The sequence below is a fragment of the Camelina sativa genome, chromosome 16, assembly GCF_000633955.1.
Source record: "Camelina sativa cultivar DH55 chromosome 16, Cs, whole genome shotgun sequence".
Taxonomy (NCBI): Eukaryota; Viridiplantae; Streptophyta; class Magnoliopsida; order Brassicales; family Brassicaceae; genus Camelina; species Camelina sativa.
In genome coordinates this window covers 12,111,663-12,138,715 of record NC_025700.1, presented here as the reverse complement: position 1 = coordinate 12,138,715, position 27,053 = coordinate 12,111,663, and the positions used below count along the sequence as shown (strand labels likewise).

At 33.2% G+C, this 27,053-nt stretch overlaps 1 protein-coding gene, 1 long non-coding RNA gene and 1 pseudogene across 3 annotated transcripts; all 3 read right to left on the bottom strand.

The window, feature by feature from the left end:
* On the bottom strand, nt 8,115–9,005 carry LOC104753592 (agamous-like MADS-box protein AGL80). 2 transcript variants are annotated; one of them, XM_019238188.1, is made up of 2 exons: nt 8,460–9,005; nt 8,115–8,294 (listed from the first exon to the last, which is right to left on the bottom strand). In XM_019238188.1, the coding sequence occupies exons 1-2, from the start codon at nt 9,003–9,005 to the stop codon at nt 8,115–8,117; spliced, it is 726 nt and encodes a 241-aa protein (XP_019093733.1). The 2 variants fall into 2 exon arrangements, with proteins under 2 accessions (XP_019093733.1, XP_019093734.1); XM_019238189.1 differs by having other exon boundaries at nt 8,115–8,261.
* On the bottom strand, nt 16,292–17,796 carry LOC104753591 (annotated as a pseudogene).
* LOC104750384 lies at nt 22,280–23,077 on the bottom strand. Its single transcript, XR_761600.1, has 4 exons — nt 23,061–23,077; nt 22,692–22,782; nt 22,531–22,586; nt 22,280–22,308 (listed from the first exon to the last, which is right to left on the bottom strand). It is a non-coding gene; the product is annotated as an uncharacterized LOC104750384 (long non-coding RNA).

Here is a 27,053-nt window from a genome sequence, read left to right as displayed (position 1 = left end):
ATATACTAACTATTGTGTATCATAACAAAAAAAATTTTGTCAACCATTGGACCACAACACACCGGCACATAAGCCAAATCCCTACAAGAGTGGGATTCGATCCCTGGTGTGATGGTATCTTATGCATTAAAGACTTACCATTTGCCACTGCACTAAGATCACTTTAAATCATAACAAACTTTATAGTAATTAGTTCTAATAATTCTCACAAATTAACTTAGAAATATTTATAGTGACCAAAATATTAAAAAACAAACATGAAGCAAACAATAGTTATATCACGTAATAACACTACAAAAATCATGTACTGATATTAGGATTATAAGGTCATTTATCGCTTTATTAAATGATATAATAGTTATTTTTTATTATTGTTTATTTTTGGTTAGTATCATTTATATTAAACGTTGTTATATTAGCATCGCTTAGCAAAAGATGTCAAATATCCCCTATATATTAAAAAGAAAGCATTTTGGAGAAAAAGATCCCATTACAGAACTCAGAGCACATCTAATCATTTAACCCTTAAAACATCTAATTATTTACGATTATGTGCCATTGCATTTATTTACAAAAAACAAAAGATCCCATTAAAAAAAACCCTACCCGAAGAGCCACAAGCTGCACAACATATCCCCTCACCTATATATTAGGGATTCTTCTTTACATTCAATAATTTTCACATGACTTCTTGCTAAGATGTACATCCTTTATTTCTCATCATTGGTTTCGGTAAGATTTTTTTTAAGGTTACACAAGTACAGTGTCATTTCTTTACACATAGAACTCCACACTAGTAAAATCTATCTTAAATTTGAACAGGAGGAAGCTGTTGTGCTACACGTACCAAACCAAATAACCAACTGGACTCAATAAAGATTTTGTTTCAGTATTTACACATGGTGACAGTTCACCAAATTCCAGAAAGAGAATTAAACTAAGCCGTGAAGACTACAAAACTAATACTCTTTTAGAGTAAAGGATTTCATTATCAATAAAAAAAATATGTATTTAAAAAATATTTTAATATTTCATTATCATGTGTATCTTATTCGAATTAAATTAATTTAAAGCATACCTCTTCATTCATCACATATACATTATAGCCTTATATCAAAAACTATATATATTATCCTAATACCAATTACATAAAGTCCATATATAATAATTACATTTTCGTAAAACATATATTTTTTTCTCCTTCTTATAAATATGTTTTAACTTTAAACCTACTACGGATTAATATGGTTGGTTCTACAAACTACAACTAAATATTCTGTAACACTTAAAATTCACACTCTAATCTTATATGAGAATGAAATGCATACAAAAATAGTATAAAACGGAAATATATATTTATTTTGATGATTTTGTAAATAACAAATATATAAATATTTGGATAAAATTTTAGAAAAAATAATAATTAATATTTATTATAAATATATACGATATATTATGTTTTTTTATTCCAAAAACTTTCGCTATTTTTGGATTATTTTTTATATGATACTTCGGAGATTATCAGTATCAATTAAACAGAAAACAAATATTTGATTACTAAGTAACTGCTAAATTCACTAGAAAAAAAAGGAATAAAATCTATCAGGCCTAACAATTTACCTTTTTCAATTAAGATGATAATAACATATTTCTCCTATGATATAGACATTTATCAATCAACAGAGCACGAATATTCGTATCAAAATTCACTGCTAAATTCAGTAGCTAAAAGGATGGGAATAATATCATACAGGTCTATCAATTTACTATTTTAAATTAAGATGATAATTTAGAATAGAATTAGCGATATTTTCCTACATTATAGAGATAAATGACGTATGATTGATTATTGCAATATTAAACAAATAAGTGCAATTACTCTAATTGAAATCAACGTCTTCCCAAAAAATCATGTCATAATTAATCAAATATACTACAAACCAAAATAAAATAAATTCGACCTAAGTTAATCCTTTTATTTTTCATTAAAAACGAATTTAATGGTAAACAGTCTCACCATAAATAAAATAATTTCGCCTAAAAACCCAATCTAAGATTTTCTACTTCAATCGAAACAATTTACTTGGACGGAAGTAAATCTTTTAAAAAATTAAAACATAAACCCTCATTAGAATATTCATTTTTTCCCCTTTTCTCTCCCAGGCGTGATAATCGAGGAACCCTTACCGCTTTTCTCTTCCGACGCCGGTGAAGTTTTACTTTGCCGTCGTCGGGACTTAACCCGGCTCTCTTCTCCCCGTTCTCGCTCTCTTTGTCTTTTTGTCTCTTTAATTTTAGTTAAGTTTTTGGTCCCCTTTAATCCCTTTATAACCCCTCCCACTCACCTACCTTCAATCACCGATCTGAATTCGAAAGAGAACAGTTGCTGGCCGGAGCTTCCCAGCTCTTACCTGCTAAAGGACTCTTTCCCGGAGATGGTATCTGATGACCCAACTATTGTCAGATCTGGAACTTTGATTCACCAAGAGGAGACCTCATACCATGCTTCAAAGATGGCGGAAGTAGATCTTCTGGAACCATCGGTTGCGCCGTACCTGGTAGGGATGTTGATGGCGCGCGACGGTCCTCCCACCCTGGCATCGAGTTCCTGTACCGGAGATCTTAAGCTCTTAGGGTTCCATTCTGTTACCTCAAGCTCCGATTTAAACCTCCAACCACCATCCCTCTCTTCGCCGGAGATGTCTGAGCCCCTGAATCAGACATCTGCTCAACCTGGCTGCCGCATGAATTGTCTGATACACCCACTTGAGAAACTAGGTTTACCATTGTTGGGCCCAACAACTCTCGGCCTGTTAAGGTTTTGGAGCCCATTATCAATAGATGTCGCAATCGTTCCTCCTCTGCTTTTATCCAGGTTTGATCGGAATTCAAATCTTTTCCACCCTAGGCAATTACTGTGTAGAATTATGGAACCATTTGTTCGAAAACTGCATTTGGAAAGTAGTTCACCATTGGTGCTAGTTTGGTTAAGGATTTCTTTAGGGAACCTGTTATTAGATCTACTCTTTGATTCGGCTCTTGAAGGCAGAAGCCTGAATGAACTCGGCATTATGATCCAGACTATATGGCGCTGTGATTACCGATGTATCTTCACGCTCCCTTCACCATCTCGCTTTCTTACAAAGAACTCTAAACTGTAATATATTAATTTTGTGAAGTATCCTCCTAAAACTCTAAAGATCAGTGGCATTATGATCCCAACTCCATGGAGTGGGGGTTACCATTATTTCTTCCTGAGTTGCACATAGTACCCAATTACCTTGTCCATCGCTTCTTTTATCCTCAACCAGAGCACTTGCAACCCTGCTCAAACCTTTGCCAAGGCTCTCCTTTGGGTAGACATCCTCACTACGGTGAGGTTTCCAACCTTGGCTTCTTTAACGCCGCTTGGTCTTCGATCCAAGACAGTGGCCACCTTCTCTTCCACCGACTTGTTCTTGGAAGTTACACCGATATTGCTTGACCTCACAGGTTCCATAACCCTTGACAGGATTTGGTTCATAGCTCTCAAGACTACAATCTCGATGATCTTTACTTATCTACGTACCTTTGTTATCTTGGCTTTGGGGATGGCATATCTTTGTTGTTCTTTAAACTTTGGTTCTTACCTTGTATGTGGTGTTCTATTTTCAATGGAATGAAGCATATGTTTGTCCAAAAAAAAAAGAAAAAATAACCCTCATTAGACTTACTACCCCTATATATATGATCTTCCTATCATCATTAATTCATCATTTCCACCAGCTCACTCTTTTGAATCTACAAATAAGTAAATCGACCAAAATTAAATTATAGGAAATTAAATTTTAATTGGGATACTTCCGTGCAGACAGAAAATATAAACAATGTTAGTTAAGGTCAATTTTTAAAATGACGTTAACCCACTCAAAATATTAACATCATTTTATTTACATTTTTGAAAATGACACTAAACGTAGATATGTGATTTTGTGCATATTATAATATGTTAAAAGTATGTATTTACAGTAATGGATAACAAGAATAATCTATAAAATAAGAAACAAATTACCAGAAAATTTAGCAAACTTCTCAATGAAGATTCAATTAAAATAACTGATTAAATTATTCCCAAATAATACAGTTGATCGAGAGATAAACATAGTTCAATAACAAAGCTTAAATATTAGTACACTAAACTAAAGACAATAACATAAGTTGCGGTGTTGATTTTTTTTAGAAAAATAAATAGCAACGCTGATGAAAAACGTGTTTAGTTAGCATCACAGCTAATAAGTGATGCCACATATTAGCATCGCGTGATTCAAAATTTAACATTTTAGCATCACTTATTTATAAGTGACTCAAATTTTAATAATTTAAAATCATTTTTTATAATTGTAACATCCTTGTTCTAAGATTATATTTTGGGTTGGGTTGAATAAATTAAAGGAGTGGATTTTAATTTATTTCAGTTTAATTATCGGTTTAATTAAATTCTGATTTAATCTAATTAAAGCAAAAGCCCTAGATTTTTTAAAGTGTTGTAACATCCGCAAACCAATTTTTGGAATTTTGGTTAGGGTGTCGATCGACACCACTTATTGTGTCGGTCCTTTGCGGACGGTTCGATGGGTTCGATTTTAATCGTCCGGTTAGCGTGGTTGGTTTAGGAGAAGCCCTAAACTCGAGTTTAAAAGGGGAACTCGACTTATTTCGTCTCTTTAGCCGTTTTTGACAGGGAAACAGAGAGAAGAAGAAGAAGAAAACGTTTTTGAGAGAGATTTGTGTGATCATTGACTGTTCTTGGGAGATCTGAGGCTAGGAGGGTGTTAGAAGCTTGCTAGGAGGGTTGAATTCGTTGTTGTTATTCAGAATCTTTCCGGAAAGAGGTGAGTGCATGACCATAGCTGATCTAAGCCTGAGATTTCCTTTGTCTTGCTTGTTTGTTGTTGTTTGTGGTGTTTTCTTGCTTGTTATGGTTGATATAGGGCCTGTACGGATTCATATGGCCTTGGGTTTGAGTATTGGACGGATTGGAGTTGATAGGTAGCGAGATTCGACTCTCGGCTTCAAGCGGATCGCGGTTGCAGAGTCAGTGTCGATCGATACCAAGAGTGTGTCGGTCGACACCAAGGGTCAGCATCGATCGACACTGTGGGTAGTGTCGGTCGACACCAATGCCAGAGTCGTTCGACACTTGGCTGGTGTCGGTCGACACCTCCCTTCCAATGAAGACGATACTCGTTCCCTGGTTTGTTTGTCTTGTTTGTTGATTGTGTTTGACATTGGTATCTCAGTTGCTTGTGTGTATAGCCCAGTAGATGGGAGGATTGTCTCACTGAGTGTTTATTAAACACTTATGCATCTAAATTTGTGTCTGCGGTGCAGGTAAAGGAAAAGTGTGATCGTGGAATCAAGGCGATGTGTGTTGTTGGTTATGATATTGATGTTGGAATCCTGGATAGAGTTATGCTAGGTTGATGGTTAGAATTGTTAGGAATGATATGGTATAAATGATATATGGGTTTTGTATTATTGGTATGTTTCCGCTGTGCATAATGTCTATTGCTGGTTTAATGATGAGTTGTGACTTGGGTTGGTTTAATTAAGTAGTATGGGATGGTTAATTATATATTGTATTTATTGTTATAAAAAAATGGGTCGGGTTGTTTCAAGTGTCCCCTCCTTTCTTTTGGTGTAGTGTCCACGTTGGGATCTCAGAGAAAGAGAGAGAGCCTTGGTCGATTTAGTGTGAAGGAGAAGGAGAAGGAGAAAGAGATCAACAAAGATTTATCTTAGAGAGAAGGAAAAAGCAGAATCGTTAAGGTTTGGGAGGAAACTGTTTTTACATACCAAATCGTTGTCAAAGGTAACACAATTTGGTAGAGTTATTCCCAAGTCTTTCAGCGTCATTCTCATTTTTACAGAAGTGGATTTGGATTTAAACTCGATGAGTTATTGGCAGTTTCGTGAGACACGGTTTCTCAGATGCGAGTTGGGACCATCGGAGATTGTAACTGAGATCGTGGTCTCGTCTGGTTTCCGATCGGCACGAAATTTTGTGGAAAGCTTGTGACGTCTAGTGCAAGCTTTCCACCAGAGGTATTTGATAGTGAACGGTTGGTTTTCATTTTAGGGTTTTGTCTTTGAGACTGATTGTTTCTGATGTTTTTTGTCCAGTTTGCTTCAAGGTTGTTTTTGGTTGTATGACTTGTTGTAGGACATTTTTGGACTGTTTCAGACGCGAGGAGAGTCTCTCCTGGTTAAGGTGAGTGCGTGACCATGAGCTTATCTGAGCGATTGGGTTGTATGACTTGTTTTTGTGATGATATGTAGGTGTGGTGAATGTGTTATTGGGTGACCTGTTCAATGACTGGTTTGTTATGTTTTATTTGTGGTTGTACTCTTGATTTGATTGTGTGTATAGCTCGTAGATGGGAGGATCGCCTCACTGGGTATTTCTGGTAATACTCACACATCTCATTGTGTTTGTGGTGCAGGTAATGAATGTGTAGCGATGAGGAGAAGGATGATCTAGGGTCTCGATTGTTGTGTTGTGTTTATGTTATTTTTTTGTTGTAAGCTTGTTAGAAGTATGCTAGGTTGCTGGTTTATATTGGTTATGATTGATATTGTATTTATATTAAGTTGGAGTTGGTTTGGTTTGTCTTCCGTTGTGCATGTTGATTTGTTGTTGGTTTATTGTTTGGGTTGTAATTAAATATTATGGGATATTTAATTATATTATTATTATTTGAAAAAAACGGATCAGGTTATTTTGATGCAAATTTATATATTATAACATCGGTCATTTACAATGAGTGAGGTTAAAAAAAGTGATGTAAAAGATCTTTTTAGCTGTAGTTTTTGTAAGCAATAGTTATAAATTATATATAAATATATTTTGGGGGAACTTCTTAAGCTAATTAAGTAATTATATTGATGGATGCAGCAGACACGTATAGTTCATAGTTGTAGGCTCAGCTAGGTAATAATTATATTTCTTACCAGAAAATAAACCGTGTAAATTTATAACAATTTAATTAATGAGTGTAATTATCGAGATTGTTTCCCCGCATATTTCTTGAAAACACAAATAAATTGATGTAAATTTTTTCTTTTTCACTATCATCCACATAATTTTTTATTTTAATCTTCTCTCAACTATTTCTCTTCTTCTCGGGCGAGTATGTATCTCTTTCCTCAACTCTTTCTTTCTCAAAACTTTTCTCTTCTTTCTCCTTCTTCAAGTTAAGTGGCAAGGTAGAGTTTTGAAACTCAATTTTCCTTCATTCACTTGTTTTTTTTTTTTACATCTATAGGGTTTTAGCATATAAGAAGTTCATCGATCTGATTTTCTCTACGGTTTTTAGTTTTTTTTGGATCTTGAAAAGTTTTAATTGTTTCTTAACAAAATTTAGGGTCCTGCTGTACCTTTTGATATTTTTTCAAATACTTTTATTACTGGTGCAGTGCTAAACCTATGTTTATTTAACCTTGGTGATGTAATTATCTAATATATTCACAGTTTTTATTTAGGGTTTCTATATGAACGAATATGTTTTTTTTGTTTGATGGTTTCCCATGCAAGATACTCTCTCCGTTTCAAAATATAGGGTGTTTGAGTTAAAACACGCATATTAAGAAATAATTACTTTTAAAAAGTTTAACCAATCATAAACAAAACTGCATAATAAAAAATATAAAATTAGTCTAAAAGTGCATAGAAAGTTGGAAACATCATATATTATTAAACAAAAATACATCTCTAAACATCATATATTATGAAACGGAGGGAGTATATCCCTGCGGTTCACAAGGTTCATTTGATGCTGCTGGTGTGTCTGGTGGTAGAGGTGGAGACTACCGTGGAGGTGGTGACAGCCATGGAGGTGGAGGTGGTCAATAGGATTTTTTATATATTTTGTTTTGTGAAAACAAAATTAAAATTCTAGAAAACATGAAACAAAGGGAGTAATAACTCAATACAAAACAAATGGAGTTATAAATTCTCCAAGAATGGAATAACATAATAACTCTGATTTCATGAAATACGAAGACAATGCATAATCTAGGGTTGACGGCTGGTAGTAACAGTTGATATAAAATCCATCAAAGGAAAACTCATTTGTTCAGGATAGGTCATCATCTGAGACCAACCATTCCGCTTGCTGACCCTGATTTTGACTCGGATTGTCAATTCCATATTGAGGCACAATCGTCGGATATCCATCTTGTTGTTGATATTGATTATGACCAAGATGGTTAACATTTGCATTATGATCATAAACACCAACTGGATTTATCACTGGATAGTAATATTGTTAGGAAGCAGCAGCAAAAAGATTGTTACCGGTAAAAGTATTAACCTCCTCTGGAATCTGACTTGAAGAGATTATAGGCCTCAAAGGCAATAAATCATTAGTTACTTGAGGAGAGTTGGAAACAATGAGAGTTGGAGAGAATTGAGAATTCACTTCAACTGAAGATGTTGGTGCCATGACATTTGTAGCAGCTTCCAATGATTCACCATATTCAACATGGGATTGCCTTAGGGTTTTGTTTTTGTGGTGATAAAGTTCTTTAAGATACTGATCAATGTACTCACACAAATCTTCACGATGTTTGTTAGTCACCTTAAATCTATCTGCCTTCCCACCAAGAAGTTCGAACATGGCCTCTTTCATCATCCTCTCCGTATTGTCCTTCATCTTTCTCTTGTTATTCCCCATACCTTTTGATATGTTTTGTTTGAGAAAGCCTTCATGGTTCACCATTTTTTTCTCTTGCTCCATATTTGTCAGCATCTCGAACTTCTCCACGACGTTCTTTACTCCCAAGTTCGATGGCCAGACCTCCAGAACTGAGTTGGATGGACTGTAAATCACAGCACATGCTTCGATTCCACATAGTACGGAAAGCTCGTGGATCTTTTTCACGAAACCTTTCTTTCCCTTATTGAACCTTGCTTTTCTCATTGAATCATTTTCAATGAAAGATAGGTTTAGTTTCTTTCTCGTCATGTTATTGACCATAATTGAAGAAAAAAATATGTGTGTGTATGAATTATGTTTAAGTGATTTTAGATGATGTGTGTTGATTTATGAGAAGTTCGCTTATATAGAACAAATGATGAGCTGACAAAATTTAATTAAAAGATATCACATTTAATTTTCTAAAATTTATTAATTACATATTTTAAGTAAAAAATCTTTAGGTATGCCGCTTGGTTGGATACAGTAACGAACATTTATTGGTGAGATTTGTTACTCAGACTACAAGATTAATTATCATCATTAACCATCACTAATGTTGTATTTACTGGTAAAATGCTGGCTATGAATGAGTAAATGAAAACACTAAAAGTTATCATTTTTATTTATGAAGATACATAGTAACTAAATTTGGTGAAATTGTTTTCTATATAAATTATAGTCAATTATTATTTTATTTTGAATAACAGCTAATATTTACACACATTCGGAATAGTCAATTATTATTTTATTTTGAATAACAGCTAATATTTACACACATTTGGACATCATGAGTAACTTAAAAAACATATTTCATACATTATTAATAGTGCATCTTCTCTATCACTTTATTTTTAGATATGATTTGTTAACAATAACGACTTTATATTATATATCAACATATATATTATGAACAAATACCATTTCTTCGGTGTACCGCGGGTTAAAATCTAATAAGTTATCAAATCTATGTATTAAACTTTACATATATCCAAGATAAATTAAATCAGCATATTAAATACATAACACATATATTAATTATACTAATTAGATAAATATCTAAAATAAATTCAATCAACTTAAAATATTATCCAATATTTTTGAAAACATTTACCCCACTACGTATTCAATCAAATAGTTTATACTTCGTATTTACAATATTGGATGAGTACCCGCACGTACTACGTGCGGGTATGTTTATATATATATATATATATATTGTAGTACTTTCTTTGTGCTTCTTATATTTTCACATTTGAAAGATTAAAAATTATATATTAACAAACAAAACAAAGTTTTTTTGTGAGGAGGCAAAGAATACTAAATTTGGTTTAAAGCTATATCTTATTGTAAAGTGATTTTTGTAGGCGAACACTATTAGTATATTTTTGTAGGAAGTAAAATAATCATACCATTTGCACATTTAATTGGTAGATAAAAACATTTAAAAATCTTACAATTTTTGTCTAAAACTTAGGTGTTTAGATATATTTGTATTTAAGCTTCCCAACTAAATACCGTGGGACTCTCAAATTCTCTTTTATCAAAAAGTTTTTCATAGATTGATTAATTTTTTAATAGTTATACTTAAGATAGACAACTTCCCTTCTTGCTAGCTATTCAATTTCTTGATGAATATAACTTTAGAATTTAATTTTCATCTTTTTTTCTCTATGTATTTTCCTCAACCAACATTCTATCATTGATTTAACTATCTTTCATTCTATAGTGAACAAAACTCCAATCTTTTCATATATAAAATTTTATTTCTCTAAGGACACACTTTCATGAATATTTCTACAATATTAACCAAATTCCCAGTCACGGTTGCAAATTTTCAAATTGTTAAGAAAATTCTAATGCCTAAACCATATGTTCATATCTTCATGGTTTATCCTAAGAGAACGAAGCGAATATTTGGTTTTACTCTCGATACCTTATTATCTTTTGGTGATGCATCTACTTACTTATAGAAAACATCAACATATTCTAAGACTCTCTAGATTTCTAAAATAAATATCGAAACTGTTTGTCATACGAAAAAGAATAAAAGACATAGAAGATGTTTCAAATTCATCTTTAATTTTATATATGTTTGTTTTTAATTTGTGTTGACAGGTGGCACTCTCTCCACTGCTGACGTGTCATTTATATGGAGAGAGATGACCAAAATTCCAATGCCTAAACCATATGTTCATATCTTCATGGTTTATCCTAAGAGAACGAAATGAATATTTTGTTTTACTCTCGATACCTTTTTATCTTTTGGTGATGCATCTATTTACCTTAAGAAAACATCAATATATTCTAAGCCTCTCTAGATTTCTTATATAAATATTGAAACTGTTTGTGATATGAAAAATAATAAAAGACATAGAAGATGTTTCAAATTCATCTTTAATTTTAAATATGTTCGCTTTTAATTTGTGTTGACAGGTGACACTCTCACCACTGCTGACGTGTCATTCACATGGAAAGAGTTGACCATCTTTTATAGTATAAATTTAAAAATATACATATATACTATGTTTGTTTTTTTATCTTGCATCATCATCAACATGTTAGATAATATTAATTTGACTTTAATGGCATATATAATGAAAACACTTTTTTATGCATTTATATCATCATTTGTCTGGTAAAAAATAAATAAATAAATAAATTGGTCTTAAAAAAATTTTAGAAAAAAAAATAAAAAAATGACATGGCTTATTTATATTGAATATTTAATATGAGGATGTGGACATCCTAGATGGAGTGAGAATCATCATCACTTTTTTTACCATTTTACCTTTTGAACTCCAGCAGCGTAGAGGTAGTAGTAGTAGCAGAGACTAGGGATTGAGTTTGGGTTTGATTATTTTTCATCTCCACGTCTTCTTGAGTCATTTTTTTTTTCTTCGCAAATCGCAAATCTCTCAAGTCGTCTTCTTCTTCTTCACAAAGGTTTAATTTGAGAGAATGAGGGATGATTTTTTTTTTTTGTTAATATATATTACTAGGTAGTAATCTGTGCTGTAGCACGGGACAAAATATTTTCATATAAATTTTAAATTTGTAAAATGACTAAGAATTATATTAATCTGGGTACTATACCATATGTGCGCTATTTTCATGTAAATTAAAAAAATTTAAACCTAGTCGTGTTTACTTTGGACGGAAAACACGTCCCGTCCCTTCCTATCCCCTCTTTTTCCAACCCAACTCCTCTTGTCTCGTCTCATCTCGTCTCATCCAGTCTCGTCACGTCCTCTATCCGTCAGAATTTTTTTGTCTTATGTTCGTCCTCATTTAAATAATTACTTGTTAGACAAGGCTTACTAAAAGAGATTGAGTAAGAAATTTAGACGGGATATCAGAGTTCTCTGTTGAATATTTTTATTTACTTAGTTGAATTATCCAAAAAATTATAATTTTCAAAAACTATTTAATTGTTTTCAAAAATACCAAAATTTTCAAAGTGTCCGTTCTAAAGTGGTTAATTACCTGTCGCATTGTCAATCCTTATCCAAATTAATCAAAGCTTGACACTTCAATTTATCTACATATATTTTCTGATTTCGTACTTTTATCTAAAATTTATGTCTCTTTTTTTTAAAAAAATCTTTCAATATATTGGTATTGATCATTATTCAAATTACCCATTTCAATTTACGTATACTATTTCTTGTCTTAATACCATAAATCAAATAGATTTTTCTCAAAATTTAATTATTGTTTCTTAAAGTATATGTATTTAATTAGTAAACTAAATTACTTCAAAAACACTGGTGAAACATATATTCATTCAAATAATAAATCGTGGGTCGTAAATTTTTAAGTGTATAATATTAATATTTTCATAAAAATTAGGTTGCCACTCTTTAACGGTGTCTTATCAATATTTTGGTGTATATGTAGAATACCGCAACCTGTACCGATAATAAACATGATCATCATCTTCATCAGCTGGAAAATATAGAGTTTTTTGCAATCCATCCATAATAATCAAGCACATACTGTGTTTGTTAAAAAAGTGAAAGTAATTTTGTTACAGAATGTTAAATCTCGTTCAGTCTCATCCCATTTCGTCCCGTCCTGATCTATCCCGTTAAAAATTTCATGTCCCATAACCATTCTCTTTTAAATAATTACCCATATAATAATGTTATTAATAAATTTTGGCTAAAAAATTTATACGAAATACATATATTCTCCATTTCAATGTTTAATTTATATAGTTAATAGATACTATAATTCTCAAAAACTCTCAAAATATTTTTAAAATACCTATAAATCTCAAAATACTCGTCCCAAAGTAGTTATCTACATGTCATATAAGTCAACATTTTTTTTGAAAATTGTTTAATTACAAATTTTTCTATTATACAAATTACTCATTTTTGTCTCACATCTACTACTGCTCATCATAATACCATAAATAGATTGTAATTTAAATCATAACTTAATTTACATTTTCTGATATGAAATTATGTGCATAACATTGATATAATTCCGATGATATTTAAAAATAAATAAATCTTATGATTAAATATTTTCAATCCATCGTTTGATTCAATTTTGGTTGAAATTATATAGTGTTTTTGGGTAATAAATAAAGTTATCTAAAATAAAATCATTTATCCAGAATAAAATCCAAATGATAGTCCTCCAAACATAATTATATAGTGTGATCCAATTTCTTTTTTATTAAAAATTGATTATTATTGTATTATTGTATTAAAAATTCGTAATTTTGAGAAATTTTATTTGCTTATACTTTTTCAATGAAGTTCATCAGTTAGAATTAAAAAGTTTGTATTTGTTTAACTCAGGTTTTAGACGGAGAAAATATCTTAAAATCCATTCTAACTGAATAAGAGAAGATTGTATTAATCAAATATATAAAATTGAAGAACATCAGTCAAAAGCTTACTTCACTTCCTCCAAGTTTGGCTCTTTTTCTTCAAACAGATTGGAAAGCTCCCCTGTTTGTTGAAAATGTATCTTAATAATCAAACACATTCCCTATTTGTTGAAAATGTTAAAATTAATTCTGCTATGTGTATTTCTAAAGTAATGAAAATATTTCTTAGAGTTTGTTAGTTTGTTTAAGAGTGTTAAATCCACTCAAAATTTATACTCAAAATTTATTTTTATTTATTTGTTTAAATTGATTTGCCGGAACTTTCTCAAAATGTAAAACCAAATCAAATCAAAGTAATGTTCTACAATTTAAATTTAATTGTCTGATTTCGTTTCAAAACAGTAAAACTAAGATCCAAATCTATTACTATGGACGTTTATGCAGTTCGAACCTATCACCTAACCTAAAAGTAGAACATACTTTAATCACCAGACCAACCGGGCTTTTCGTATGTCTAGTCGACACTTTAGTTTATTAAAGGGTCCGAACATCTCGAAAAAATAAGTTAAAAGTTAGATCCGATCCGGTAACCCGGACGTTTATCTGACTATTAAAAACTGTAATGACGTTTTTAGCCCTCTCGTTAATGAATTATTTTGTCATAACTCTAATGGCATATTCTTGTAACTTCTTACAAAACAAATGTTTATTAGTTAAACGACTTTACTAATAATAATAGATATGGTAAAATTTGAAGGAGATTGCTGGTGGTGTGTCATTTGAACTCCACATATATATTCGTCTATACTTTTTTTATAAAAATAAAAATATTTTAAATGGGATTAATTGCAAACCATCATCACATTTTAGTGTTTGCGTCAATAGTAAACCATCATCATGTTGTGCCTCCACTATTTTATATCGATCCAAAAAATATTAGATTATGGATAAATTAAACTTTCATATATTAAAGACAAAACAGTTGATAATACAGAAGAAAGTACAAGTTTTTTTTGTAATATTCTTTTATCAGTCAATTTTTTTCATATTAAGCAAGTAACTAATCTATATATATTTCACCTGTAGCATTTTGCATCACGAAACATATGCAAACATAAGAAACCACAAATAAAGTAACAGATTTCATGACGCAGAAGTTAATAATTGATTTTCTATTTTTTTCTATATCTTCTACTGAATAATTTCTAGTCAAACATTGTTTATACATACACCACATATTCTTCTTACTCAAATAAAAGGCAATCTCTTTAAATTTGACCGGAATAATTAATTGCCCATTTGAGAGTCAAAACAAAAATATTTATTAAGAATAATAACCTTAATCTGGGTTATTGGATTGTGAATTTTAGAAAGTCAATAAAACAAAAGAATCTAGGATTTTTAATGAATTTAATTATTATGTTATTAATTTATAATTTATTCACTTTTCTTAACAAATAAGTTATATAGAGTATCATTAAAATTGAGAGATTGTTTGAGAGACTTGACAAGATTATAGAAATATCACTCTTTTAGAAATCGCTAGGCGCTAGTCGGACTAGTATGTCCATAATTCTATTTATGTTAAATAAAAATACCAAATAAAATATAAAACTATAATATTGACTTTAAAATTATGGTAAATACATAAAACATAATTTTAAAACTTTCATTAAAAGTTTGTACATTAATTATTGTAAAACATCACAAACTCTTAATTTAAATGTCTAAATAACAAAAAAAGTATTTGATTTATATTTGACTCTAAAAAAGTCTGTATACAACAAATTAATTGGGAAGTAATCGGATCAGACGGATTACAATCAAATTAGACAGACATAATTAAGTAATCAATGTTAGGCGGACATTAGTCATTAATCGAGGCAGAGATGATGGGTTAACAATTTTACATAATAGGCAAAAAAATTTGAAACATAGAAAAATGCTAATTAATAAAACTATAAAAACTTTTTAGCAATTCTTTAAAATCTTTCAAAAAACCCTGTTTCATGTAATCCACTCGTATAACGGTAACGTACCTAACAGTAAAATATAAACCAAAACTACACAAATCAAAACCAAAACATTCCCCTACGATTGTGCAAGAAGCATCCAAATTCAGTGACGCTGATTTAGCATCTCATATGCAAGATTCTCCACCAAATCGTCACGTGTCGTCTCTAACAAGTGAACCGTAACACATGTCATAAACCATCCAGGAACGCTACACACATCACTGCCTGTAACTCTCCTTATCTTCGTGGCCTATATACATACCCGTTTCAAGATCGTTGCAAGAACATTCTCTGTGAGAGAATCACAAGTTCTTGATCACGAAAACCGTATTTGTTCACATAGTCACGCAGCCATGCTATGCGGCTAAGTGGCTTATTGTATAAGGATATCATATAGAGAATTAGTAAGTTTACTCGTCAACAGTTTTACGCATAACTAAATTAGAATAGAGTCTAGAAAAATGAACGTTCGCCTTAATTCACTCAGATTTCGTGAAAAGTTCATCCGAATTGATAACAGAACTAACCCAATTTTAAGTTGAATACATTATATTTGTTTAAGAAACAAGAATATCATTTTTTATTGAGTGAAAGAGTTTAATACAAATTCAGCATTGCTTGACCAATTTTGGAGGACCATCCTTCTTATTCTTAATATCGATTGCTAAAGAAAAATAAAAGAGACTTTCAGAACTTCACACCAAGCTGGAACATTTTTTATTAATTGTGACTTTTAGCCCATGCTTCATGCGGAGAATAAGACCAAGTTCTGCCACAATCTTTTGTCCATTGACGACCTTGATCTCATAGTTTTGTAATATTTCCTATACATGATCTTGGGCCAGCATTGAACGATAAGAACTTGTAAGCAGGCTCATGCTTCAACCCTCCTGTCTCTGTAATCCATCTCTCTGGCTTGAAATCTCTCGCGTCTTCTCCCCATACTGCTTTCATTCTCCCCATCGCGTAAATACTGATCATGATATTCATATTTGATTTGACTTTATGCCCACTTGGAAGCACATCTGGTTTGACTGGAGACTTGCGTTCGAATGGAACTGGTGGGTAGAGCCTCATTGATTCACTCAATACAGCATGTAAATACACCAGCTTATTCAAGTACAATAACGTGTCTTGATGATCACTTCCAGTTCTTGGTAGTTTTGTGTTGTTGATCTCTTGGAGAATCTTGGTTAACACGTTAGGGTTTTCAGAAAGATTCCAGAAGAACCAAGTGATTGCAGCAGCAGTTGAATCTCTCCCAGCTGCCATGAAGTTCACTGTGAAGTCTTGTAGAAACTTATTATCACCAGGATTCAAGAGGTCGTACTTGGTTGTATCTAGCTTTATGAAGGAAGTCAAAAGAACTTCATGATCTTCTCCATTGGATTTGTGATTATTCCCTTGTGATCTTACCTCTTCTCTCTTGGCTGATATATATTTGTTACAAACACGAGTTAAAGTGGCATCAGCTTTCATCATCTTCTTCTCTGCTCCGATTCCGATCCATTTTTGCAGCTTCCATAAGAATCTTGGTGTAATATGTCTATAAAAAATCGCTTCTCCAACATCTTCAAAAGCCGTTGCAAACTCAACTTCCGGTAATTCAATGGAGAAACTTCCAGGATCGGACCCGGTTATTAACATGAAGGTTGTATCGAACATGAATCTCAGGAACACATCTTTGCAACTCCACAACCATCTTTTCCTCTGCGAAATGATTGAAAAGAGGTACAAGCCCGTCTTTGAGCTTACGTTTCGTGATAGTTGTTGAAAAAGGTTGGTACCTTTGTTGGTGGAATATAGACTGAGAGGCCTTCCTCCATTGTCTCCATAGCTCGTAGTCCGAGTTGATGATCCCGTCACCAAAAGATTCAAAAATTTCATGAAACTCAGGACCTTTGTAGTAATTTGAGAAGTTTGAGCACATCATATAATATATATTAGCTGGATCAACCGTGCCTAATATATCAATTCCAGTAAACCAGGGGCCCTTGAATTGGAAGGTCATGTTGGAGTTCTCGAAAACCTCCACGATGGAGTCATAGGCGCGGTGTAACCTCATGACTACACCAGGAAGCATGCCAAGAACCGGCCAGTTCCATGGACACCTTCCAAAGGGTTTCGTGGTGCGGCAGCAGTAGAATATGTGAAAGCAAAAGAAAGCTATGGATACTTCAAAGAACCCTATCGAAGTCATTAGAAAAGGTTGGTTTTTTTTTTGGGTACAAAAAGAAATAAAAGGAAATTGATTTTATACACATACGATGATACATCAACCAGACGAATTTAAAAGTCCATTGTTTCATTACGTTTAAATTCCCAGAGAGGAAATCTTTGGATTCACGATGAAGAAAAGATTGAAAATAATTATGTGTGTCTTTTAATAACCAAAAGCATGTAATAACGTTTAAGGAGGCTTCATGTTGAAGTTCAATGGTCGTCATCTCCTACAAACAAGGATCACATGAGTCTTGTTATATGTAACCCAGCGCAAAGTAACTTATGTTTAGGGTTTCTTTATAGAGTAATTGAAGGATTTCTTTATAGAGTAATTGAAGGGTTTCTTGAAGGGATTCTCCCAAATGGGCTTAAATTATAACACCATGTGCCAATTTTTGGCTTGCACAGAGAATTGGTCAAATGGAAATATATTGACCAAAAACATAATATATATACTAGGTTTGAACAAGCAGTACACTAGCCGGACTAATTCTTAATTATTGTATTTTGAATAATTATTCTAAAATTATTTGGTTAAGCCTTTTTACTATATAATTTTGTGTGTTAATATATCATTTTTAATTATTGTATTTTGGATAAATATTCCAAGAACTTCGTATATATGGAGCAAAAAGAACACTAAAAGCATAACATGATTACCATAAGGACATCGGGAACATTAGTTATATTAAATGTTGTATAATCATAGAGATAGTTTCCTAAGCTATCTCAAACATTAGACTACATCATAAAAAGCCTTACATATAACAAACACCGTTGATATGATTTAAGAGTTTTATTGCAAGTTCAGTAATATACCAAAGAAGCTTTCTCCAAAGAAAGAGAAACCTAAGCATGTTACTCGTGTCTTTAATCTTTGATATATACTATCTTCTCAGGACCTGAAATTTCAGTCGTTTCTGTAACACCCCGATTTCTTAATTCTAATTGGGCCGGTTTATTTTGTTATTAAGTTTAGCCCTTAAGACCTAAGTTGATCAAAACAATAAAACGACAAGGGTATATGTGTATTGTGTGTGTGCTCGTGGATACATAGGTATGTATACGCATCTATCGCCGTCGCTGTTTTTACAAAAGGGAAGAGATCTTGAGCAAAACCCTAAGTCAATAAGAGTGAGATTGTTATAGTCTTCGTGGTCCTCTACTGTTGCCGTAAGTCTCGTGGAGGAGAAGCATAGAGAAACGTCTGTTGTTCTCGTTGGTCTCCATCGTTTCCACCGATCACCACCGATCACCACCGTTGGTCAGTCAACCACCGTCTTTCACCGGAGATGTCACCCGCTGACACCGGAGCAGCCGTATCCCATCGTCGAGGCCATTATAGCCATGAGGAAGTGACCACCGTGAGCTGAACTGTCACGTTGAGCCATCGTGGAGCAGATCCGTCATGTGTAACGCGGCTAAAAGGTAAACGGCAAGCTTCACTTGTGACGTTGTTGTGTGTTGTTTCGATTATTAAACCACGGACTATAACCAAACTAAACCGAGGATTCTAATTTGTGTATTGATGTTCAGAACCGAGATTAATTGTCGTGATATGTATTGGCTTGTGTCGTTAAAGTTCACGTGTGGGAATGGGATTATGGTGTTGTGCGTTTAAGGTAATTTGGGCTTTGATTATTGAACTGAAGTCGATCATGTGCATGTGCTCATGGAGTTAAATTGTGGTGTATTAAATTATTAGATCTTGGTCTAATTAATTTAATTAAAGGAAACACTATAAGTATAAGTTAGAGATTTTGGTTTGGGTTGGTTTAATGGGTTACTTCATGGTTATTGATTTTGTATATTATTGGGAAATAATATTAGAACGGTCTAAACTGTTGCAGACTGAGAATTGTTGATGAACCGGATTTGCATTGTTGCTATTTCTAAACCGTGGATTTGACCCTTATGGCTAAGGTGAGGGTGGTATTTGCGGATATACAATAACCTCTTTCTTTATATACTCTTTGATGGTTACTGAGTATATACTCAAGAATTGTTTGTTAGTGAACGTGTTTGTGTAAATTTGTGTGCATGATAAAGTAGGTTGTTAGTAATATGATATATGTGAAGCACATTAGCTACATAATCTGATGTTATGAATTAACTTATATACTATATTATAAATATAATTATGAAAATACTTGAGAATGAGAAGATAATGAGAAAGGGAAAGATACTTGATGATGTTGGACTGTAATGGACTGACGTGTTCATTGCAGGTCATAAACCGTTGACGAGCAGTACGGGAAGAATCGAGCTATTGGCCGTGGTTTGTGAGCCAGAAAAAGTGATAATGGCCAAACCTATAAATAAAATAAAACTTCTTGAAGTAATGTAAAGAAACAGAAATGTTTCAATGTGGTAGTTGCCACAAAAGTGCATAAAATAAGATGAAAGTTATTGAGGAGAAATAAGATGTTTGCTTGTTTGTTTGATTAATAGACATTCTAAATCTATGCTAAGTAATGGTTATTGATTATATTTGGAACGGGATTACTGTTTGTCTAGTGGGCAGAGTTTGATCTCCTCACTAAGTAAACTTGTTTACTCACCCTCTTATTTCCCTTTTTTCCAGGTTAGTAAGTTCAACAGTTGCAGTTTGAAGTCTATTCGTTGGTGAATTTAAAAAAAAAAAACGTTTTTGGCCAGAATAGATGGATTACATGTTGTTCCGTCTTTTGCGACGGTATGGGTGTTACAGTTTCAATTGACACCTGCAATATATAAAAGATTAAATCCCATCAAAAACAGCCACTTGGAATTATCCCTCGATATAATGAGATGAAGACGTATACTCACATCTTGGCAAAAGCAATAGATGAGATTAATTAATTGTTCTACTAAAGGGATTAAATGAATCAAAACACATTGATCCGTTTTTCTAATGTGATTGCTTGCATATATGTGTGAGATTGGTGAAAGAAAGAGTGAAGTATCTGAAACAGAATTTTTTAAACTAAGTTACTAATACACAACAAAAATAATAATTCTTGGAGATTAGTGATTGCTGTACAAAAGGGACTAAACAAATGAAAAGGCTAACCCGCAAGATAGACGGACTTTGGGTTTAGCTTTTGAGAATAGAAAATTATTGCTTGCTGTGATGAGATTATAATGAGTGTAAAATAGATCTATTTATATTCAAGTTAGTAATCTAGGGTATCGTAGTGATTGAGTGGTGTTAATCTCGAATGGCAAGTATGATATCAAAGATATCGAATTTGTTTAAGATTTTATTATATCAAATTATGTATGATTAATGTTTAGTTACAATTTTTTGGTAATTATACTTTAGGAAATTAGTTAGTAGTCGAAGATATTCTTTCAAAATTCAATGATTTACGCGAATGGATTTGAGCAGAGATTGACATTTAATCTTATGCCATTAAATCGTCTATTTTTGGATAGTTTTAGATTTTGTTGGTCAATTAATTATAATTACGTTATTGTTTATTTTGCATGATTTATTCATCTACTACATATAATTATGTTATTGTTTATTTTGCAGGATTTATTCATCTACTACAGGTCCAACATGGGTAACAAAACAATAAAACAATAGTGAGACCCAACATAATATCAAGATCCAATCAGTTGGATAGGTAGTCGGGTTATAAGGTGGGCAATCGGATAAACATGCGGACTCTACTCTCAAAATCGAATCTGTGATTTATTTAGGCAGTTTTGCCCTTTTTGATTTAAATAAAGTGTCTAATTTGTTAATAATTCAGTGGCAATTTGAGTAATTAAATCAGGAATTTTGGACATTTTTAAATTTGTACTTTTCTTTTAATAATAAGAAGATAACCATCTACTTATGTTGTCAAAAAGTAAAATAAAAACCCATCTATGTGTTTTTTATATAGTTTGGTTAGACAATTGTATCCTAAGGGCAACCTCAATGGTGGGTTTTAATTTTGAAGTTCTTATGTACTGTTTTAATTTCAAATAAACATATTATGTACTGTTTATAAAATAAGAACCCTTAAACTGCTAACTAAAATTATCCTCTCCAATGGTAGGATATAATTTTGAGTCTCTTATTTTTTAAAAAATATAGTTTTTTTAAATTAAAATTTTGTAAATAGAATAAAAGTAGTATAAATGTTTAACATCTAAGATTTTATAAAAATGGAAAGATATTACATTTTATTGTGTTACCAAATGAAACTAATGGCTTAAATTTGTTTTAACAACTCATGAAATCAAAATCACAGTTCATGTCCTCTTAGCTAAGAAACAGGGATTTAGATCAGCTCAAAAACAAGAAAAATAAAGCTTATGAATGGGGGATAAAATAAAAATATTACTTGTTGTGTATCAACTTGCCCAGCTTTGTTCAAGACAGCAGCTTACAAAGTAAAGAAGACAGCAGACAAATGCAGTCAGAAGCTATATAGCTCCCAAGTGAACCCATAGCCTACAAGAAACCAAAAAGATATAATTTACATAAAGTACCACCACCCGCAGTTGATGTTATCTAAACAACAAAAAGTAAAGATTCAATTGCTAAACACATGAGTCCAATATTTGGATCAAAAGAGAAGATCGGGCAAGCTGAAGAGTAGTCCGATCTCAATACTCTCTAACTTGTTGAGAACAAGCAAGGTTGGGAAAACTAAGTTTTGTTTGTTTAGTCGCTTCGCAAAAAGCACTGATCAATGAATTAAATAATGTAAGAAGGAGTAAGAAGATGTCTTACCTTGCTTTCATGTTTGTCAACACCGTACATCAAATTCACAGACCCAAATGGGATTCCTATAGAAAGAAAAGAAGAAGGATATGACAAGGCAATTCCCTGTTTCCGCATATTCATCATATGCACACCGGCTTGTCAAGAAGTAGATAACTAGAAGAGCATACCAGTTGGTGTATCGAATGCAGGAAGCATTCTCCGTGTCAAATCCTCAGCCAAGACCAGTAACTCATTGTTGTAAGATGGAATTCTCATGCCCTATCATCAGATTAGATTAAATTCAAGTTTACATGGCAAACAGCCAAAACCACTAAAGGACATTTTAGTATTTAGAAGTCCAATAAAAAGGTTACAGGCAGCAATCATAAGAGTAGTTTCACATAAAGCCTAGCCACTTTAAGCTCAAATAGTCGTACAATTAGTTGCAAAAATTATACAAAAATTATACTTTTGCTTTCTAGCTGAAGAGTGTACAAAAAAATCCTAGTATAAGATGACATCACGGCAAAAGAGTTAGCTACAGAGAAGGAAAGTACCGTTGCATAATCACTTGAATTAGATGAGCAGAAAGTAAACCCCCAAGGACTCGGATAGTTGTCTCGAACACATATACAGTTTTGTTCTGCAGTTAAAAAAAGACAATTACTACTGTAAAATCTTGGAAAAGAATAATCTCTGGTAGCTACTCCCACCACAAACATCCTATTGAAAAAAAAAAACAATCACTACTGTAAAATATAACTCTAGCACAACAGGATTAAAGGAAGAACCTTTGAGATAATTCTGAAATCAAAGCTACGAAAATGTGTGGGAAGCAGTCTTTGCAATAGACCCTTAGCTGCTGATTCTTGTACAGACCGAATTGTTCATAAAGAATCTAAACGGTAAAGCAGACTCTCAATAGTAGGATGTTGCTTTGACAAAGATTGAGAGTGAAAAGAAAGAACCAACAACACAAACAACACCAATTTTATCATGGAACACATGTTGATACTCTTCCATGATGCATCCTATATAAACACCAATAAGGCCGTTTATATATAACATACAATTATCTAGTTTATTGACTAACAAGATGCATCCAGATATAAGTTACAGAAACGATCCAACACACACACACAAAACATTATCATTGGATACTACTAATTTCACCGGAGATTTGTATATATAACAGGAGGGAGAACTAGAAGCGAGACTCTCGTGGATGGTACCTGACCGAGAGCGTAAGCTTGAGCAAGAGCAGCAGTGGAGGGATCAGGTTTCGACGGTGGAGGTAGTGAGATCAAAGCCTGATTTTTATAGTGTTGGCCTCTCTGCTCGTCTTGTAGCTTTCCATTCCAATCTCCTTCGAATCCATCTCCAACGATTCCAACCAATTCAATCTCCTCCGATTAAGAGATTCGCAACAGAGAGCGAGAGAGAGAGGAAGGGAGAGAACACAATCGGACCACAAACATTGCTCTCAATCAAACTATTCACCCAACCCTGCACTGACACGTCACAGCCTCTTATGTAAAATTGAGTATACTAAATAAGAGGAGCTCTTCTCTTTTTTTTCCTTTCTATTTTTTTTTCCTACTTTTCCACTAAAACCTCTCTTAAAACCCCTTGTTGGAGATAACCTAATAAATTTATGTGGACAACTTTACAAGCCTTCTTATTCATTCCTGCAAAGTAACAATTTTGCTAATTTCAAATCTTAAAAGTGGCTTTCGTGTATTCTTTTTGAAAAGAAGAAAGAGTCGAGCGCGTGGTATACACGCGCGGCGATTCTCTCTACCAAACTTAGCCGAATCTTCTTCTTCATCAGAGATCTGCTTGCCTCTCCGATGTCCGAGCTTTGTACGGTGTCGTGAGAGGGCTCTTGTTTCGTTGCTGATCTAGTTCTAGGCTATCATCTTCCTCAATGGTTTTCGGTCAAATCGGCTTCGCATGGTAGTTGTGGTCGACTCCTCAGCTGGTCATCCTCTGTTAGGGGACAACAAGGTTTCCGGCAGAGCTTCCACAGTTTCTCTACTAGTGGGTCGACTCGCGTCTCGGTGGGTCTTCTTAGATCTACTTCGATTGAGCTGGCGGAGGAGTTTGGTTTCTTTCGGTTGTGTTGCGGCTGCCGTGTCCTCCTTTTGTTTTGGGTCAGGGTCCCAGATCTTCGGGCGCGCAGGTGGATGTCACCGGAGCGTGACGACAAGGATCTGTGTGGTGTAGTGGCTTCTTTTGGAGAGTTGTTACTACCTCTTTGTGTTTTGTTTCAGGCATGAGTCGTAGTCGAGGAGCTGTGCTTCTCATATTACTCTCAATCCGGTGGTTAGCCTGTTTTCTCGGATAGCTTTTGGGTCTCGACTAGGGTGCGTCAAAGGCAGGTGTGTGTGTTTGGAGCTCAAGCGCTTGTCACGTTGTGTCAAACATGCGGCTATTCAGGGAGTTGAAGCGATGCCGGTGTCGCTTACCTCAGATCTGCCAGTTTAGCTGGCGGGTTTAGCTGCGTAGGAGCCTTCTCCTTATCGTGTCCACCGATCCTGCTCTTGGTAATCCTTTCTGAGCTCTTGCTTCTCCGTTTGGTGCTCAGGACTCCTTGGTGTTGTATAGTCTTGGTTATTTTGTGTTTCATCTGTTTGTTTCCTCTTTGTGGAGAAGAGTTAGTGTTGGCTTGTGCTTTGGTTTGTGGATTAGCTAACTCAGCTACTAGAGGAGCTAGTAAGATGATATGCTCAAATTTAAACCCTAGAGCTACGCTCTCTTAATACTTAGGGGTCAAATTCCACAAGGACTCTCACTGTAATACTTAGGGGTCGAATTCTACAAAGACTCTAGACTACACAATAAATTATAGAGTTTTATAATTAAGGTAAGCAAGTTGATTTAAATATTGAAAAGCAATACAAAATATTAAATAAAAGCTGTGAAAAATCAAGGATCAAAAGACTAGGCCTAGGAAATTTCTCAAGTAATTATGAAATATTAAATATTAATTAAGGTTCAAGCAATTAAAATCAGATCTAGAACTCTAAACAGTTTTGTAAAATAAATCAGTTCTCACTGCAATTATTATCTAAATTTAAAACCTGAAAATTCAAATCTCTTTGTAAAATTCAAGGTTAAAAATCAGCTTTAAAAACATGTTTAGTTTGTTCACAAAATCACTAATTCAAATCTCTTTGTAAAAAGTAATTTTGTTCATCAATGGTTTAATCAGGAAAACAATTATATTCTCATATTAATTTATTTCCCTAAGATAATAATTCTAGGTGATCAATCAAAAATTATTATGAAGAACAACCAAGAATGAAGATCATAAAAGATATAGAACCCTAAAATTAACAGATCTAATAAATCATAAAAACTCTGTGAAAAAACCCTAAACCTAACAAGCAAACTACTCAGACATGTTTAATGAAGAACAAATCATATTCTGAATAAATTGCATTAAGAAATTAAAAGAGTAAAGAGGAAGTTTAGAAATTCTTCTCTCAAAGCAGTTCATATCTCTCTGTCCTAAAAGCTCTCAAAATCTCACCAAGTTGCAGAAAATAAAACTTGCTAGAATAAAAACTTAAGGGTTTCTAAAACCCAAAAATACTATATATATATATATATATATATATATATGTCCTAAAACACGTCAGGGACTTGTCTTGCAATTATGGAAATCTTTGGGGTAGATTTGTAAAACTTCCAAAACTTGGGTCTTCTTGCGGCTAACAGGGGTGTCAACCGACACCAAGAGTGGTGTCGATCGACACCCTCTCTCTGAATCATTCCAAGTTGATTTCCTCCGGATTAATGCTCCAAAACGATCCAAATTGCTCTACTTTGCTTCATCCATGCCAAAATCCTAGAAAACCTGTCAAGGCTTTAAAACAACCTGGAAAACAAATCATAAGACTCCAAAAGCACATTTATATCATGGTTGAAAACGTAAAAACATGATATATCAACTCTCCCAGACTTAGCCTTTGGTCCCTCAAGCAAAACAGAAACTTAAACCTGTGAAAGAGGTTTGAAAACACAGAAACTCATTTTCTTTCTAAGGTAATGCCATGATCATTCAAACCATAATCCATATGCTTACCAAATAAATCCAAATCGAACCACCATGTACTTTTCCTTTGACATTCATAGCATCCCAAATTCAAACCAAATTCCACTACTTCCTCCATTAAGCCTTTATCGGTGGGTCTCATCAATTTGATCAATGTCAAGAACCTTTTAGACTCATTCACGTACTATACCATAACAAGCAAAATATAATTTTACAACATATGGTATTCTTCCTCTCCCCCAGAATTATTCCATTCTTATCCTCCTTTGAGCTTTGCTTTGCTGTTTTTTTTTTGATACTGACTTCTTTTTTATTTTTCTAACCAAAGGTGTAGGCGAATAATGGGTTCATCGGTAATTTACCTATCCCTCGCTTCCAAGCTTTGTGTGATCATTTGACTCAAGAGTAGAATAATGAGGTCACATGTAATTTACATCCCTCTCTAAACTGATCAAAATCATCTCATCATTTATTCTTTTTTTTTTTTTTT

What these genes read in the sequence shown, in the direction of transcription:
- LOC104753592 (XM_019238188.1), bottom strand. Translation starts at nt 9,005, where the DNA reads ATGACGAGAAAGAAACTAAACCTATCTTTCATTGAAAATGATTCAATG. An exon ending in CACCAACATCTTCAGTTGAA is followed by an intron (nt 8,295 to 8,459) that starts GTGAATTCTCAA and finishes CAATATTACTAT; the next exon opens with CCAGTGATAAATCCAGTTGG.